A 19,703-nucleotide genomic window follows, 5' to 3' on the forward strand; every position below is an offset into this window, starting at 1 on the left:
GCGTGATGCCAAAAGAAATAATTACCAAAACGTCTCACTCTTACTGTCTAACACAAACAGAAAGGGTCTGACTAATCTGCACTTAACTGACGAGAACAATAAAACACATGCGCACGGAAAACACTTTACAATCCTGCGCTAAGTGCACAACAATTTAAACGTGTGGGCCTCAGCGTTAACAACACTTTTAATTTAAATTCAAATTTAACAACAATGCCGAGCTCAGTGAACTAAAGACTACGGTAACTATAACTGCACGACCAGGAAGGGCCGGCCGGCGAGGCGGACGGATCTCAGGGACCAATCACCTGGCAGGGCTGACACGGCACTATATGCACAGCAGGACTGTAGTGACTGCAGGTATGACAACACAGGAGTATTGGAAAGGCTGTAACTTGCGATGTGGGATAACAAATAACCGATGTGTTAATTTATCACAGCTAACACACATCGATGCTTTCTTATAGATGCTTCGTCCCACAGAAGGACGTGAGCCGAACACAAACTCAATGCTTTAGTAGTCTTACTGAGATATTTAAACAAAGTATGTGAGTATTATTATTATTTGTTCTGAAATCTATTATATGTCTCACTTTGACTGCACAACATGCTCTGTGTCACTCTGCGCCACTCTGTGTCGCTCTGCGTCACTCTGCGTAACTCTGCGTCACTCTGTGTCGCTCTGCGTAACTCTGTCACTCTGCGTCACTCGGTGTTGCTCTGCGTCGCTCTGTGTCACTCTGCGTAACTCTGCGTCGCTCTGCGTAACTCTGTGTCGCTCTGTGTCACTCTGCGTAACTCTGCATCACTGTGTTGCTCTGCGTCGCTCTGTGTCACTCTGCGTCGCTCTGTGTCACTCTGCGTAACTCTGCGTCGCTCTGCGTAACTCTGCGTCACTGTGTTGCTCTGCGTCGCTCTGTGTAACTCTGCGTCACTGTGTTGCTCTGCGTCGCTCTGTGTCACTCTGCGTCGCTCTGTGGCGCTCTGTGGCTCTGCGGCACTCGGTGTCGCTCTGTGATGCCCTGTCGCTCTGTGGCGCTATTTTTCACAAATATGCTGTTTGTTGTTTACTCAAAATACTAAAAACTGTTCACAAAATGGAGGCTGGGTTATAGAGGTTTTACTGGACAACAGCAAATGCAGGCACTGACACACACACACACACACACACACACACACACACACACACACACACACACACACACACTACAGTTATTACCTCTCACCCATGTCCTATTACAGCTGGATTTATGACTGAGAGAGCCACGGTGATAAATGTGTCCCCTAATCCTAAATGCATCAGCAGACATGAGGGTACGCTGTCTCACTCTGGCAGCCCACTCCACCTTGACATTATTAATGCTCCGTGGGCCACTGCCTATTTGTTTGGCTTACCTGCCCTCTGCTCTTCTTCCTCCCCCCTCCTCCCCTGCAGGTCATTCCCGACTGGAAGGAGCAGGAGTGGGATACGGAGAAGCCGGAATCGTATGCGGGGATTTTCCACTTCCGCTTCTGGCGCTTTGGAGAGTGGGTGGACGTGGTGATTGACGACCGGCTGCCCACGGTAGACAACCAGCTGGTGTACTGCCACTCCAACGACAGCAACGAGTTCTGGAGCGCCCTGGTGGAGAAGGCCTATGCCAAGTCAGTATCAGCGGCAACACATATACACATCTTTATTATTGCACACTTCTGTTTGCTTAAGTATAAACTTAAAACAACTTTCATAATGTTTATAAAACGCTCTCATTAGTGTTACTCTCTGCTCCTCCTCCCGTCAGGGTGTACGGCTGCTACGAGGCCTTGGACGGGGGAAACACGGCCGATGCGCTGGTGGATTTCACGGGTGGTGTTTCAGAGCCCGCGGACCTGCTGGAGGGTCAGATGGCAACGGACGAGGTGGCCCGAAACCAGCTGTTTGAAAGAGTTCTCAAAGTCCACAACAGAGACGGTCTCATCAGCTGCTCCATCAGGGTGAGCTGAGAGCTGCAGGCTTTTCTTACAGGTGTCTGTGTGTATGAGACAAACATTAAACTGTGCAGATCTTAGGGTTAAGCTCAGTATATCGTCACGTCAGCGGCTTTGTGAGGCTGCTTTGAGCTTAATGCTAACATTCGCTAACCAGCACACGAACACAAAATACAGCTGAGACTGATGGGAGCATTTTATTACTTGTGTTGTTCTTTAATCAGAACCCAAAGAATTGGACGAATTGAATTGAGTTATTAGAATTGAACCTGAAGGAGACATGAACGTCTGACCCTGAATGATGTGCCGATCCATCCACACAACATTTTAGCATTTCATCAAACCATAAGATTATTCTGTCTAATCCAGCAGAGATGACCTCGTGTGCCTCAGAGCCCTTAAAGAGTCTGAGTGTTATCTGCTGCTCATTTTAAAACCCAGGGATGGAAAGTCTCTTGTTGACTTTGTGCAGACTCTCTGTGTGTCTCAGCCTCCTTTACAGACAAACCTCTGCATGAATTCTTTCTGCAGTTTTTCAAAGGCTCTTCAAAGCGGTGCAGTAATGTGTTTGAGATTACGTGAGGTACACACAGATGAGAAGCGCTTCTGATTTGTCCAATTTGAGGATTCCTTTCATTCCAGAATGTTTGCACGAAGCCTTTGGATTGTTATAGATGCTTCTCACAGGGAGGCACATCTACTAACGGCGGGACAACGGCAGCAAAAGGGGGAAAAGAGGGAGCACTAATGTGTTCCACCACATTCAAAGCATCTTATTAAATGACCCATATTGAATGCAAAGAGAACCGGGAGCTGTCCGCATGTATTTCAGTGAACAAAGACACACGAAGTTCATTTTAGTGTCGAGAAAACTGTTTTATAATTCAATATTAAACACACAATATGTAATATTATGACACTAGGGGTGTCTCAATCAAAACAATAACAAAAGAAAGAGTTGGTGTCATTGCAGTCGGCTTCTCCCGGTGAGGATTCCTCCATTTTTCATCGTTCAGGATGTTTTTACTGGGATCCTCATTATCCTCGGAGGACGCCTCCAAAACAAAAGTGCCCGGGTGATTTAAACAGATAAACAGTGAATAAAGCAGTTTCACGTTAAAAACCAGTGTTTCTTTGCACGCTGTCCGGCTGCTGCTAACGTTAGCTCAGCTTGTTTCTCTGCACGCTGTCCGGCCGCCGTTAACGTTAGCACAGCTTGTTTCTCTGCACGCTGTCCGGTCGCCACTAACATTAGCTCAGCTTGTTTCTCTGCACGTTGTCCGGCTGTCGCTAACATTAGCTCAGCTTGTTTCTCTGCACGCTGTCCGGCCGCCGTTAACGTTAGCTCAGCTTGTTTCTCTGCACGCTGTCCGGTCGCCACTAACATTAGCTCAGCTTGTTTCTCTGCACGCTGTCCGGCTGTCGCTAACATTAGCTCAGCTTGTTTCTCTACACGCTGTCCGGTCGCCACTAACGTTAGCTCAGCTTGTTTCTCTGCACGTTGTCCGGCTGTCGCTAACATTAGCTCAGCTTGTTTCTCTGCACGTTGTCCGGCTGTCGCTAACATTAGCTCAGCTTGTTTCTCTGCACGTTGTCCGGCTGTCGCTAACGTTAGCTCAGCTTGTTTCTCTGCACGCTGTCCGGCTGCCGCTAACGTTAGCTCAGCTTGTTTCTCTGCACGCTGTCCGGCTGCCGCTAACGTTAGCTTAGCTCGTTTCTCTGATAACTGAAGGTGCAGACTTCCGAGCTCTAGAAGCCTTCACTACACGGACTAAGATCTAAAACGTTTATTGTACAAATGTGGCTAAAAGGTCAGTTTACTGCAACGCTGATGCTGCTCAAAGGAGATACAACGCCATCACAGGCGACCGGATGAAACGCTGCATTACCTTCATTTATTTACAGCTTTGTCTAGGTTTGAAATTTGTTTGGGATAATGTAATTATACAACTCGTATATAACATAGTTCTCGTCGTTGTCTTATCTACATATTACATGTTTAAAGTCTCGGTTATTGTTGGTGTGTTTCTAATAGAGCTTAATGAATATTAATATTAAAACCTCGACTTGGAAACAAGTGGACGCTGCTTATGAGTTTGACTTTGGCCCTTGTTCCTGCGTCTCATGCCGATCTATTCCCCGACGTCCTGCTCCAGCCAGTGGATCACAATCCCTTATTGTGATTCAGGCTCAGTTCAAGTTTTAAATGATACAGCTCTTTTATATGCATGAGTTTTTACACCGGAGGGACTATTGTTGAGCTGGGAGCGAGGGGAATATATCCACTAGCATACAAAACAGCATTTTACACCTTTTATCCGTTGTTATTACTTTAGCTTGTGTTTCTCACTCATAAATAGTTTTTCTGGGAATGCATGAATTCTACGCCTGCCCTCAGGGAGACCCTGTATTTACTGTTAGTTGCTGATTCATGGATCAGGGAATCTTAAGTGCTGTTCTACTGTTACTCTCAGACTAAAGGGGGGAAAGCAGTTGGGAATTAACATGAGAAAAAAGCCTGCTGGCTCTGAGTGTCCACTAGAAGTCTTCACTTTGGACCTGACATGAAACTAACCCGAGGAAAACCTCCAACCTGACATGCATAAATACATTTTTAACAAAGAGAGACCTGTTCTCAAGGGGAGCCGAAGACGATTAGGATATAAAAAGAGGAACTATTTGGGGCACTCCTGGATCCCATGAATGTTTCCCAACGTTAGCTGACTCTCACTCTCTCACTCTGCTGTTTGAATCTCAGCACAAAGGATGTTCAACTGCTTTAGAAAAGATCTGATTCTTTCATAAAAAGTTGGAGATACAAGCTCAGGGACCAGGAGAACGTCGAGGTCGGAGTTCACTACATCTCCCAGGGTGCATTTCGGCAAGAAACAATCACAGAGCTTAGAATGATGCTGACTTGAGATTTACACGTTGAGAAAACTGATTCCATGAAATACATCAATTATCTTTTGTATTTTTAGATAACGCGGACTCAGTATTCCTTCTCACAGCTCCACTTTGGACAAAGTTTCAGAACTCCATGAAGTACATCTATTTGTCATGTCTGTGCAACTGTCTGTTTGACATATGAATCACGCTCTCAGTTGTTGCACGGATAAAAGTCGGTGTAATGTCTCACAAAAAAAGCCGCAAGTGCAGCGAACACGTAATTATTGGATCGAAGAACCAATTTTCTGATAACGCTGTAATGACTCTCCTCTCGTTCCCCCTTTCCCTCCAAAGCTTTTCATTTACACATGGCGCATTGCTCAAATGTGTGTCCCATCACACAAATCTTCCAGTGTGTGTGTGTGTGTGTGATGTTTTTTATTTACAAGACGCACCAGTGAGAGAGGCCACACGACTTGTGGCCTCTCTCACTGAAAGGATTTAAGATGAATCCTTTGTATGCGACAAAGAAGAAGCAAATGATTAATGTAAAATAATGCAACATGAAATGTTTCCCCGTGTGCTCTTTTAAACCTTTTAACACCTGTTTATAATTTCCCAGGAAACTGTGCCAGCCTCCGTCTTTTACATATTTCTGGAGATTCACAAAAGCTTCTGTTTCCAAGGAATAATTCTCGCCGCTTTGCTGTTTCCCAGGCGACCACGATAGAGGACATGGAGGCTCGGTTGGACTGCGGGCTGGTCAAAGGCCACGCCTACGCCGTGACAGACGTACGGAAAGTGCGGCTCGGTCACGGACTGCTGGCCTTCTTCAAGTCGGAGAAGCTGCACATGATCCGCATGAGGAACCCCTGGGGGGAGAAGGAGTGGAGCGGCCCCTGGAGCGACAGGTGAATCACAACGCTGCCACCTACAGGCGCGGAGGAACTCCTGCAGCTCAGTTTAAATCCAACTCTTTTTATGCACATTTTCAATTTTCGCGGAAAACAAATATCGTGTTTCGCCCGGTTCTGCAAAGGTTTCGTACTGGACAGACGGGGCCACCAACTGCTTACCTCCATGAACCAACTCCTAATAATCACATAACTGTCGTAAAGGATGGATTCAATCGTTTCTCAAAAGTTTAAAACTTTTAAAACGTGCACTGCTGAGCGTTCTTCATCCGTCTGTCCCCATCTTGCACAGCGATCTGGTCAGAAGTTTCCAGAGCAGCACAAACAATGTCTTTGTCCTTTCATACGTCACTTTGCTGTGACCTGTACCAATTTAACCAAATTCACTAATTCGATTTTTAAAATGTCGAAGCGCGCCGCTCCCCTTGGTCTCTCGAAGTTTGACCCTCTAGTCTCATAGAGATTGCTTGTGATGAATGAGCAAACAACAAACGACTGAACAAATAGAAAAAGCCCACAGCGAAGACAGCGAAGCTGCACAATGGGGGAAAATGTCATGCAGACAATGAAAAATGGAGATGCAATCACGCTAATGGGCCACAGAGCAAAGTCGTGACTGAATTCAGCCGTCTTGCTTTCTAGAGAACAATATCAGATTTAATTTCACCCTCGCAAAACAGAAATTGTGCTTCTTTTGAAACGTTTACTGGTTTCCACAAGTGGCCATTCAATCAGGTGGACAAAGTTGAGTAAAGTGTTTCCTACACGTCTTAGTGCAATAGGTAAAGATGCTCCCTCGACGTCTTTGTGAAACAAACGGGGAGGTGGTGAAGCCGGATCATAATGGAGTCTGAATTATTGATGAGGCCGAAAGAGAGAAAGATGTTATTAAAGAGACGTGAGTCATCGTTCTTCTTTCTCAATCATTCGCTCGCTCTCGCTGAATAATTTATTCATGGTTTGATAAAAAAAAAGAAACCTGTTACTGTAAATGGAGTCTGACAGGCTGTGGAGACGCGGATGCTTGTCAGTGAATAATAAACAGAGAGACATAAACACAGAGCCGATGCTTCCTGTAAAGAGCCTATGTTTCCCCGGAGCAGTGTAAGCTGAAGGGACCTGGATGTTTACGAAGGATTCACAGGAACAAACACACAGCTGACTCTTTAACTAATAGTGCCCGTGAGGGGAAGACACATGCATCATTTATAACATACACTACACACTTACTGAACATTTAAAGGCACAATTCTAATGATTATTTAAAGTTGATTCTTTTCTAGATTAATGGTTTAGTCTAGAAATAGTGAAAGATGTTCGTCAGAGTCCAAGATGGAGGGATGGATGGATGGATGGGTGGATGGATGGGTGGATGGATGGATGGATGATATATAGATGGATGGATAGATGGATGGATGGATGGATGATATATGGATGGATGGATAGATAGATGGATGGATGGATGATATATGGATGGATGGATAGATGGATGGATGGATGATGGATGGATGGATAGATGGATGGATGGATGGATGATATATGGATGGATGGATAGATAGATGGATGGATGGATGATATATAGATGGATGGATGGATGATTTATAGATGGATGGATAGATGGATAGATGGATGGATAGATGGATGGATAGATGGATGGATGGATGGATGATATATAGATGGATGGATGGATAGATGGATAGATATATGGATGGATAGATGGATGGATAGATGGATGGATGGATGATATATAGATGGATGGATGGATGATTTATAGATGGATGGATGGATAGATAGATGGATGATATATGGATGGATAGATGGATGGATGGATAGATGGATGGATAGATGGATGGATAGATGGATGGATGGATGATATATAGATGGATGGATGGATAGATGGATAGATAGATGGATGATATATAGATGGATGGATGGATATATGGATGATAGATGGATGGATAGATGGATGGATGGATAGATAGATGGATGGATGATATATAGATGGATAGATATATGGATGGATGGATAGATGGATAGATATATGGATGGATAGATGGATAGATATGGATGGATAGATGGATAGATGGATGGATGGATGGATGGATGGATAGATGGATAGATGGATAGATGGATAGATAGATAGATGGATGGATGATATATAGATGGATAGATGGATGGATGGATGGATATATAGATGGATACTTTATTCATCCTGAGGGAAATTTAGGATGACGTCTTTAAATGTCTTGTTTTGTTTAAATCCCGAATATATTCACTTTAATATGATATAAAACACATTTTCTGACCGTTTTCCATGAAGAATTCTTTTTGATTCTGATTAATATCATTAAAATGTTTTTAGAATTAATTCTTCACAGTTTGTTAGATTGATGCTGTTCTCAAATGTTATTTATTATTTCCTACAAGTATGCATGTAGCGTTGGAGTCATGAGCACAGAGGTGATAACTAAATAAATATATGATAATGATAGTATGAAGTAGTATACCCCCATCCTCATCTCCCGCGTTATACTGATGCTGTTCTTCTGCCTCACGTGTGTCGGCCATCATGTCTTTGCTCTCTGCAGTTCGGAGGAGTGGAACAAGGTGAGCAAGAGCGAGAGAGAAAAGCTCGGCGTCACCGTGCAGGACGACGGCGAGTTCTGGTGAGAACCTTAAATACACCGACTATTTATTTTGTTGTTCCTTATCTTCGACCCATTTATTAAGACGGTGCTGGCAGTGTTTAATACTGGAGCTGATGCTCCTGCGACGTTAAGGGCTGATTGGGCAATTAAAGGAAGATTTCATGATGTGAAAACACTCTCAGAAGAATAAAATAAAAATAAATAAAAGACATTTCAAAGAAGATTAAAACTCAGGGAAAGGCTCTCCGATATAAGAATGTTTTAATTCTCACACCTTCATGTTTAACTATTTTTCCACCACAGTTCAACATTTTGGGAAATACGCTTTGACTAGAAGGCCTCCGCCAGCAGCCAGTTAGCTTAGCTTAGCACAAACACTGGAAACAGGGGGAAACCGCTAGCCTGGCTGTGTCCAAAGGTATCAAAATCCACCTTCCAGCACCTGCGAATCTCTCTGATTTAAAACATTACATCTGGTTTGTATGTAGAAACAATTAGTTGTGTTTAATATATCTTTGCAGAGAGCTGTGACTTCTGTAATGTGTTGATTATTTAGCTTTAGAGGGGATTGTTGTAACCTGTGGACTGAGCCAGGCTAGCTTTTTCCAGTCTGTGTGCTAAACTAAGCTAACCTGGAGTTAGCATCATGTTAGATTTTATCATCTAACATCAAGTGTATTTCCAGAAATGTCAGACTGCTCCTTTAAATAAAAGGCTTTTCTACATTAACATAAATAAACCAAATATTTGTAGATTTAATCTCATCCCATGTCAGCACCAGAACTCCTCGTCTCCCTTTAACATGTAATCCTTTTCTTTGTTCCTGATTTCATTTCATTTCCTCTATTTTTGAACCTGTTGAAGGTCTTCTTCTTTCAAGCTTCTTCCCTCTAGTTGGTATCCACTCTCTCCGATCTCTTCTCTCCTCTCCTTCTCCTGCCCTCCTGCAGGATGACGTTCGACGACTTCTGCCAGTACTTCACCGACCTGATCATGTGCCGCCTCATCAACACTTCCTACCTGAGCATCCATAAAACCTGGGAGGAGGAGGTGATGAGGGGCTCCTGGGTCCACCGCCAGGACCCCCTGCGCAACCGGTCCGGAGGCTGCATCAATCACAAGGCTACCTTCCTGCAGAACCCTCAGGTTAGTGGAGCTCCTGTTTGTGAGTTCACATCCTTCAGTAAAAGTACTAACACCGCTCTGTGATAAAACTCCACTACAAGTAAAAGTCCTGCATTCAAACCCTTAATCAAGTATGTAAGTACTCTCTGCTAAATGTAGTTAAAGTATTGACTGTGCAGTAAAATGCATTAATGTGTGTGTTACATGTTCCTGTTACATTAATGTGTGTGTTACATGTTCCTGTTACATTAATGTGTGTGTTACATGTTCCTGCAGCATTAATGTGTGTTACATGTTCCTGTTACATTAATGTGTGTGTTACATGTTCCTGTTACATTAATGTGTGTGTTACATGTTCCTGTTACATTAATGTGTGTGTTACATGTTCCCTGTTGCATTAATGTGTGTGTTACATGTTCCTGTTACATTAATGTGTGCGTTACATGTTCCTGTTACATTAATGTGTGTGTTACATGTTCCTGTTACATTAATGTGTGTGTTACATGTTCCTGTTACATTAATGTGTGTGTTACATGTTCCTGTTACATTAATGTGTGTGTTACATGTTCCTGCAGCATTAATGTGTGTTACATGTTCCTGTTACATTAATGTGTGTGTTACATGTTCCTGTTACATTAATGTGTGTGTTACATGTTCCTGTTACATTAATGTGTGTGTTACATGTTCCTGTTACATTAATGTGTGTGTTACATGTTCCTGTTACATTAATGTGTGTGTTACATGTTCCTGCAGCATTAATGTGTGTGTTACATGTTCCTGTTACATTAATGTGTGTGTTACATGTTCCTGTTACATTAATGTGTGTGTTACATGTTCCTGTTACATTAATGTGTGTGTTACATGTTCCTGTTACATTAATGTGTGTGTTACATGTTCCTGTTACATTAATGTGTGTGTTACATGTTCCTGTTACATTAATGTGTGTGTTACATGTTCCTGTTACATTAAGTGTGTGTTACATGTTCCTGTTGCATTAATGTGTGTGTTACATGTTCCTGTTACATTAATGTGTGTGTTACATGTTCCTGTTACATTAATGTGTGTTACATTAATGTGTGTGTTACATTAGTGTGTTACATGTTACATTAATGTGTGTGTTACATGTTCCTGCTGCAGATGTTTCCCTCCTTTACATCCTGTTGGTAGTTTAATGTACATCAGATTCTATAAGATCATCATGTTTGTATCTTTGTCCTGTTTGAACCACGTGTCTCTAAAAAGTCAACTTTAAATCAGTAATCTTCTTGCCCAAAGCCAATTCTGGGCTCCTATACAGATTTTCTAACACCACCCAAATAAAGTCCGTCTTCCAGAACGATTGTGCCTGATGGCGCTGCAGCTCATAACAGTTTTCTCGTTTTATATATTTATATATATATATATATATATATATATATTAGTACCACATCAGTCATGTGCAACTCTCAACAGAGATGGGACAAAGTGAAATGGCTCCGTCCATCATCAGCTCCGGAAAAAGTGTTTAATTATTTATTTAATTATAATCCTTCCGTTTATCACAAACACTCAAATCTAATTTTACCAAATGTAGAGACACGTGTTTTTCACTGGACCGGGATGAGACATTGTTTTCAAATCATTGCAGTGGAATGAAAAGTATATATATATATATATATATATATATATTTGTCTCTGAGATGAAGTATTAAGTTGCATAAACAGGAAATACTCAAGTGAAGTACGAGTACCTTGAGTTTGCACTTGAGTAAATGTACTTAGTTACATTCAACCACTGCGCGTGCTACTGAGAGGTGTGTGACGAGGTGTCTCCCTCTTGTCCCAGTACGTGTTCGATGTGAAGAAGCTGGAGGACGAGGTGCTGATCTGCTTACAGCAGAAAGAAAAGAGAGCCACGCCCAAAGAGGGCAAAGGGGAAAACCTCGCCATCGGCTTTGATATTCACCGGGTAGAGAGACGCACGACACCTGAACAGTTCATAAACACGTGAACATCTCAGGCGTACAGAAACAAACTGCTGTAACATCTTCTCGTCCTGCAGGTGGAGCTAAACCGTAAGTACCGTATGCACTCAGCCCAGCAGAAAGTAGCCGGCTCCATCTACATCAACTCGCGCTGCGTCTTCCTCAGGAAGGAGCTGCAGGAGGGCCGTTACGTCATCATTCCCACAACCTTTGACCCCGGGCAGCAGGGCGACTTCCTGCTCCGTGTCTTCACCGATGTGCCTTCAGACTGCAAGTAAATCTGATATCTTATCACCGTACCATAAAGTCGTTCTTTTGAATTTCCTGCATCTGTTATTTACCAGGGTTGCAACTTAACATGCACGCAATCCAACATGGAGAGGCTGCCTGTGCACCAGTGAAACCACAAGATGAGTGGAACACATGCAGTTTGTCTTGTGGACGGTCTCTGCTGTTAATTCTGCACACACGTCTGTCCGTCCTGGGAGATGATCCCTCCTCCGTCGCTCTCTCTGAGGTTAAAGTTAATAAGGGTCTAAAGGACAGAAGGTGTCGTGTGCAATGCAGATTGTAAAGTCCTCCGACGCCAATTTGTAATTTGTGAAAGTGGGGTATATGAATGGAAAGTGATTGATTGGTGCAGTACAAACGCTGTCACACAAGTGCTTTAAGAGACGGCAATGAAGGGAAAGTAACAAAGAGGGAACATCGTGTTCAAACTTTGGGAAAGTAACGGCTTGAAGAACGTCTGAGGGTTTAGACGATTCATTACAAGAAGCAGAAAGAGTTTCAGAGTTCTCACCGACGCAGACCGAAGGAGTTGTGAACCTTCGCACAACTTCTCTTCATGCTGCTCTTTGGCTTCATTTCCTAAAAGAGAGTTTTACAAAGTGTTGCTCTAATTTCAGCTCTCAGGACAAATGAGTAAGCTGCTGTTTATCCGCACGTCTGTTCATTGTGTGTAAAGCAGGTACTGCTGCACAGTAATATTATTAGTGTTGCATTGTTTGTAGAACTAAATCCAGCGGTGTTCCGACTCTTGTGATCCAAAACATTTGCGATCACTGCGGAGCGTCGTAAAGTCAAAATGTCAAATGTCATTGTGTACATGTTGTGTTAACTGTGTCTTACTACATACTAATGTGGTTCTTTTACAAGACACAGGTTCTAACAGTTTTATCACCATCACGTATGCTCTTTCTTCCCCAGAGAGCTGACTCTGGACGACCCTCCTCAGACATGCTGGACGGGGATGTGTGGCTACCCTCAGCTGGTCACTCAGGTCCATGTACTGAACGCTGAGGGTCTGCAGGGACAGGAAAACAATGGAGGTAGAGCCACGACTCGCACTGGATTGTGTTTTTGCATGTCGACGATGTTCCTGTTTGTTAAACTCCTGTAAACGCCCACAGAGCTTCACTGCCTCAATCCGAATAAGGAAAGACTTCTGAGCAAAGCACGAGGTACCACAGCACCATCTGCTGAAACTGTAGTTACTTCTTTAGATTTAGATAACCTGTCCTAACCCCGTACAGCTCTCCGCGTGTGCAGAAACCTACAACTTCTCACTCACCTTTAAAGCCACTGTAGATATTTAATGTGATTATATTCTCTTTCAAAATGAGAGAATCCCGGTGAAAGTCCGAGGGATCTGTGCATCTGTGCATCTGTGCATCTATGCATCTGTGCATCTGTGCATCTGTGCATCTATGCATCTGTGCATCTGTGCATCTGTGCATCCTCCTGGTGTCACACAGTGGCTTTAATACTGATGCTGAGAGCTGCAGTGGTGGAAGAAGTACTGAGATCCTTTAGTAGAAGTGCAAATACAATCATGAAACCACCACAACCACTAACAGTAAACTGTAAACAGGAGTACATGTGTGGACTGAATCTGATCAACAGACCGAACTTCCAACTCGTTACAGTTGTTGATGAATACCGACTAGTTTAAGCTTCTTTCTGACGTCGTTAGCAGACTGCAGCTTCTTCATTTGTAGACAGTAAAAGATGAGTTTAAGTTGGACCAGGACTTGTTGTTGCAAGAACTTTTGGGAAGTTACGACGTGGAGATGAATTGATAATGACAAATAATCTTACTCTTCACCTAATCAACACGTATCATCTGATAGACAAACCAGACGCATGATGGTCATCACCGTGTCTGTTATCAGCTCCATGCACTGATTTCAAATCCTTTTCCTCCTCCAGCTGTAGATCCGTACGTGATCATCACCTGTGAAGGAGAGAGAGTCCGTTCACCGGTTTATAAGGACACCCGGTGCCCCAACTTTGACATCAAAGGCCTGTTCTACCGCAAGAAACCCAAGGAAGGCATCCACATCGAGGTGAGCTGTCACTCTCTGCAGGAACTACTTCTAACACGTCTACAGAGCCACAAAGATTAGACATTCATCCAACACTCCGGCCGGGCCGAAAACAACTATTATCTAGATAAACGGAACATAATGAGGAATCTTCAAACTTAATTCAGTGACATATTTAGGTTTAAAATCCTTGAGCTCCTCACAAGGTCCTCCTGTAGTCGAGAAGAGGCTTTAATTACTCCTGGAAATACTTTTAATCTTCACTTCCTCCGTTCAAAATGCAGGTTCCTGAGTTTATTCATTATTATCATTAATCTTTGTCCCAGCATGTCACAACACTCATTGTCATACACAGCTGTACAATCTTTGTATTAGTGTTAACCCCATGATCCAACATGTGTGTGTGTGTGAGTGTGTGTGTGTGTGTGTGTGTGAGTATATCACATGACAGTCGAGCTGCTACAGAATCAATTACAGGCGTGACACCAGGCGATGTACGTATACATGTCAGCGTACTTGTGAGGCATCACTTGTGTGTGAGTGAAAGGAGGAGTAAGATGTGTGTAAGTCGCGGTGAGGCTGCAGCTGTAGCTGTAAACTCGTGTCCATCAGCACTTCTTCATCCTCTTCCTCCCTTCGTCAACGTTTCCTGACTGCTTATTGCCTGTTTGTCTTTTCTCTCCTCTCGTTTCCTGCTTTCCTCCCTCTTCGCCGTCGGCTCTCTGTCTTCCTCCCGCTGAGCGGCCAACAGATCTACAACAAGAACATGATCGTGGACACCTTCCTGGGTCAGGTGATCCTGTTCAGCGACCCCAACGAGCGGCAGGAGCAGCACACGCTTCACCTCCGCGACAAGGGCAGCCGCCAGGACAACGACCTCCCGGGCACGCTCACTGTGCGCCTCATCACCTCCACCGCGCTCACCAACATCTGATCGTCACGTGGCGTTCAAACGTGCTCGCAGTTAGCCGTTGAGCCTCTAACCACTGCGGGAGCTCACTGTGTCTTTTCTTCGGCCGTCTCTCATCGTTTCCTTATTTTCTTTTGCTTCAGCGTTTAAATCCTGCAAAGTTACAAAGCTTCTTGGAGGCCTGTACATATATTTATGGATGAAAAGTGTCCATAGACAATATTTGGGGTTTGTATTTAGACTCTCTTTACACATTCCTCCCGTTATTTAATGTTTGCTTCAGAATTGTAGGTTTCTTCGCAGGTTTTGTAGCCAGAACTGAGCTACAGTGTAAATCAGTTTGTTCTATTGAAACACACACTCATACATGCACACACAACCCACGTGCAGACATGTCTGCGCTCTCCATGCATGTGCCAATGTTTCCAAGGGCTATGCATTGCCTTAAGGTCGAGTCTCTCCACCTTGAGGAGGCGGGGATAACGTTAAACACTTCTCCATCAGCTGTCCTCAGAGTTAGCACAGCCTCCATTTCTCTTCTGTTCCCTCATAGTTTAACTTTCTATCTCCTATATACTGACGTAATATATACTCTTTTATATCTGTGGGTAATCGTCCCGCCCCGTCGGCTCACCTCAAGTCTTCACCAGTTTGCCGGTGCTTTGGAGAGCATGCAGTCACTTTTTATTGTGGACTTTACAAAGGAAAGCCAACAGCAGCTATTCTCTCGCTCTCTCCTGAGAGCTTCTCTGTGTTGTTCTGTGAGCGCGCTCATGTGTGGAATCTTGCCTCCCGTCTTCCATCACTAGAACCATTTCAGACTCCCGACACGCTTTCTGCCGGTTGCTATGGATGATCTAAAAACTGCATGGCTTAAAAACTCCTGTGCTGCACATCTTGCCGGTCGTAGCTTAGCAGCCGGTGCTACTCCTCTTTAAACCCCCCCCCTCCATGTGTACACCTTCCCAGTTCAGCGGAGTGCAAAGATTCACCCTGACATAATCAAGTGCTTTATGGGACCAAAGATGAGCCTCCGCTCTCTTAGTCCCTTTCGGACCGCCCTGGCCCGGCCCGGCCCAGCCCGGCCCAAGCCTAGCTACAAACCACCACCCCCTGTGCCACACCATCTCTTAACGGCAACACCACTGCCTGACGCTTCCGCTGACTTGAGTCTTTTGGCCCGGGCCAAATACTCACGCCACGTGACCCTGAGAGACCGCAGCGGTGCTTCTGCTGTTGGCACACAGCAGGCGTGAGTGAGAGTGTGTGTGAGTGTGTGTGAGTGTGTGTGAGTGTGAGTGTGTGTGTGTGTGTGTGTGTGTGTGAGTGTGTGTGTGTGTGTGTGTGTGTGTGGGAATGCTTGAGTGTGAATCTGTTAATCCACGTTGTACCTGGAAGAAAAGGATTAAAGAGGAAAGGTGTGAACCGAAATGAAAAGAGCCCTTTAGTGGAACACACACCTCGCACTTTATTTCATTTGAAGAGGGTAGAGAAAGAACAGACCTTCATTGGATGAAAGAAGGAGGAGGTGCGAGAAGGCTTCCTGCCAAACAACCTGTGCCATCGCCTTGGTCCTGGCTTTGCCTCCGCAGCAGGAAAACAACACGGGACACGAGTCGAACTGTTTTCAGAAGGACTTCAGGCGGCTTTTGCATTTTGAACCAACACTGGTACAACGTAATGTATCTCTAATGAACTATGGCGTCTTGATCATGTGGCCATCAGCTCCTGAGCCTTTAGTGACAGAAGCCCAGGCACAAAGTCACGACGTGCGTTTGGTGTCATCACTGCAGAGACTTTTCATTCCAACTTTTGGGTTTGTATTTGTGTTTTTATTTTTTCATAATAAGTATTCCAAATGTAAGTTGAAGTCGTTATCGAGACATTTCCTTTGAATGTAAGACAGTTCGTGGACTAATCTCTCAAACTATCAAATTTCCTGATTTGTTTCCATAACTTGAACTCGTCACACGTGGAATTTAATTGATCACACACCTTTTTTTATATATAAATGTGTCTTGCATGGGTTCTTTTCCAATATCTCCATGGCCTTGTATTGTACTGTTCAATTGTTACTATATATATTTATTCTTTCTCTCTCAAAAGTCTTGGAAATGCTAGTTTTGAGCAGCATGTCTAACACTAATGCACCTCTTGTCCGATCATATCAACAGGTTTGAAACATGTCTTGTAATTCAGTGATGCATTCATAATGCTTCTGGCATCGTGAACGTTAGCAGCAGTTGTTCTATTTAGGTGCTATTTATCTTCTCTGTGCTCTTTATGGTTTGGGACAGAACATGAGCGTGAGGCGAGACGTGAGCCTGGATAGTTAGTGGATTTTATTTATGTAAAGAAAGACGCCCTTATCCCCCCCCCCTCACCGTCGAAGTGTCCTTGTGCAAGGCACTGATCTCCTGACTGCACCATTGGAGCCTCGTAACGGCCAAATATTGTGCAGCTTCCACTATTTGTGTGACTCTAATCCCCCCCCCCCCGTGGTCGAATCTGTGAGTATGTTCAGATTCATCTCGCAGCGCCGGGTTAGTGTGAGAGACTGTTGGTTGACCTTTGACCCGGTTGACGGACGTGAGTCCAGGTTTGTGCATCTTTTACACTTAACAATCAATTCACAGCGTTTTGATTTAAACTAAATAAATGAACCGGGAATCCTCAACGACTCTTTAAATCACCCCCCCTCCCCCCCCTCACAATATATTTATTTATTATTCATAGTTTTAATGAGAAAAGGTTTCCTCTGGCGATAAAGATATAATGTTCCCTAAACAAAGATGGCTCTTCGCTCTTCTATCTTCTGTTAGATGAACTGAATGATTCATCTTGTTCAGCAGAATGTTTCCTCGTGCAGATGTTTCCTCGTGCAGATGTTTAGAAGAGTCTTTGAGGATTCTCACAAAGATCCTCTGATGTCCAGAAACAAAGCAGCACAGAGTTGTGCTGGCGACAGACAGTCGCACATTTGAGCCCTGATCCTGACACTTTGTCTTCAGCTGATGCCGGTATTTTACATTTACAGGTGTTTCAGCAGAGACCAGCTGTGTAGCGACCGACACACAGCCATACGGGAGCGTTGGGGCGTCAGAGTCAATATAACAGCGCGTCACGCTCAATGTGAAACCGTATCAAACATGTGCCACAGCCGTGCCAAACACACCACCGGCCTACTGAGAAGGGAAGCTTTTGTAATGTGACCTTCGACGTTTTCCTTTTTGTACTTCGTGTCCTTTTTATGTTTCTTTGTCTTTGTCATCGAAGCGATCGCGTTGCTATGGTTACTCATTGTACTGTAGTAGTTGCACATTGTGATTCTTTGCCAAAAAATGTTATGGCTTTCACTGTTAACACACACACACACACACACACACACACACACACACACACTCCAGCTACTAGACTGACCAGGCTCGGTTGGAGTGTGCGGACCTGTACTGGTTGTTTGCTTTGGACGCGAACGTTCTTTACGTTTTCAAAGCAAGTTTTAAAGACTCAAAAGAACTTCTCACAGACGGTGGTGACTTCTTTTGTAAGGAATCCCAAAAATGCCAGTGCATGTAGCAAAAAGAATATATATATTTGTTGCAAAACATAATCCACTGTTGCTACTTTGATAAACATACTGTGTGAAATAGAAAGCTTACGTTGCACACTTGCATGCTTTGAAACAGTTTCTAATATTTTGTATTCAGTAACATGCAGAATGCAGTATGTGTATAAAAGTAGCAGCAACTCCACTTATCACTTAGGATTTGGGGCTCCATGTTTTGATGGCTGTTTATTTAAAGAGGAAGATGTTCACCTTGTTGTTAGCGCCATGACACCTTGACCTCAACTTGAAGTCACGACTGCTGCGGCCTCAGAGACACGGCCTGCGCACCTCAACGGGGTTTAACGTTTACTTGAGAAGAAGAGTTGTAGGAGGGGAGGCTTTTAAATATGGTTATTATAAAGTCTTTATTAAAAAGGGACCCTGCATAAAAAGCATTCATCTGAAACACTAAACACGTTTCATATTCTCCATCACACTAACAATTCTACCATTTAATTTAAATGAAAGAAGCTCACGGCCATCGTGCTTCAGGGCGCTCTTGTGTTGATTATAACAATCACCGCAGATGGACTGCGTCGACCGCTTTATGTTCATCTATTGTGAACATTTCAATAAAGGTTTGCTTCAGACCTGCAGTAATGATATTATTCTTTTGCGTTTAGAGACTTTAAACGGGTCTTAAAGAATGTGCCTGCTTGAGGTGTGACAGGCTGCGTCTGCCGCAGCGCTCTCACGGTGTCGTTGCTCTGGGAATAAGAAACACGAGGGATTCTCAGCTCTTTGTGGTTATTGAAGAGGCTTCACCCCGTTCATCACGTTTAACGATGACATGATGTCAGTGGAGCTTTGCTGCCTGCTGATCTTATCGCCTGGTGAACTTGGATACTGCTGCATGTGTCTGATGGACTGGATCCAGAACGAGCGCCCCCCCCCCGGTACTGTATTGAACTCGTTCTGCGTTCTGTCGTCGACATGTTTCTCTGAGGTCCACTCGAGGAACCAGCTTGTGATTCTTCTTGTATTTTTCTGCTGATGTTTATTAACTGGAGACTGGATTACCTACTGCATGGTGACACTTCTAGAAGATGCTACGGTCTTTATAAGAAGTATCTTTTATCAGTATTTTATAATACCCTTGTTAATTTTATATATCCACTTTACCTTGAGTTCCAGACTGTGCTGTATGTTCTGTAGCGTGTGCTCGTCTGCGTGTTCCTTTCAGCGTGAGCTTCTCCTTTTTGTCTTTTTATTTTTCAATGCGTTGTTCGTTGGATTTGTTTCTCGGTCACACTGTGGTTATTTTATAGCTGCAATCTGAAATTATGAATTGTTTCTTTTGTATTTAATGTCAACTTGTGGCATGACTTTGAAATAAAACAGGAAAAACTTA

The 19,703-nt window shown here is 43.8% G+C and overlaps 1 protein-coding gene across 1 annotated transcript in view; it reads left to right on the plus strand.

Moving 5' to 3' along the window:
- LOC115005008 (calpain-5-like) overlaps positions 1 to 19,703 on the plus strand; it is a 32,505-nt gene extending 12,802 nt beyond the window's left edge. The window contains exons 3-12 of the mRNA XM_029426779.1: positions 1,436 to 1,644; positions 1,782 to 1,974; positions 5,575 to 5,768; positions 8,360 to 8,437; positions 9,370 to 9,565; positions 11,370 to 11,492; positions 11,586 to 11,782; positions 12,718 to 12,839; positions 13,720 to 13,856; positions 14,587 to 19,703. Coding sequence (XP_029282639.1) covers positions 1,436 to 1,644; positions 1,782 to 1,974; positions 5,575 to 5,768; positions 8,360 to 8,437; positions 9,370 to 9,565; positions 11,370 to 11,492; positions 11,586 to 11,782; positions 12,718 to 12,839; positions 13,720 to 13,856; positions 14,587 to 14,769 — 1,632 coding nt within the window. The 3' untranslated portion in view covers positions 14,770 to 19,703. The remainder of the gene's footprint in view (positions 1 to 1,435; positions 1,645 to 1,781; positions 1,975 to 5,574; positions 5,769 to 8,359; positions 8,438 to 9,369; positions 9,566 to 11,369; positions 11,493 to 11,585; positions 11,783 to 12,717; positions 12,840 to 13,719; positions 13,857 to 14,586) is intronic.

Source organism: Cottoperca gobio, unplaced genomic scaffold (genome assembly GCF_900634415.1).
Source record: "Cottoperca gobio unplaced genomic scaffold, fCotGob3.1 fCotGob3_237arrow_ctg1, whole genome shotgun sequence".
NCBI lineage: Eukaryota > Metazoa > Chordata > Actinopteri > Perciformes > Bovichtidae > Cottoperca > Cottoperca gobio.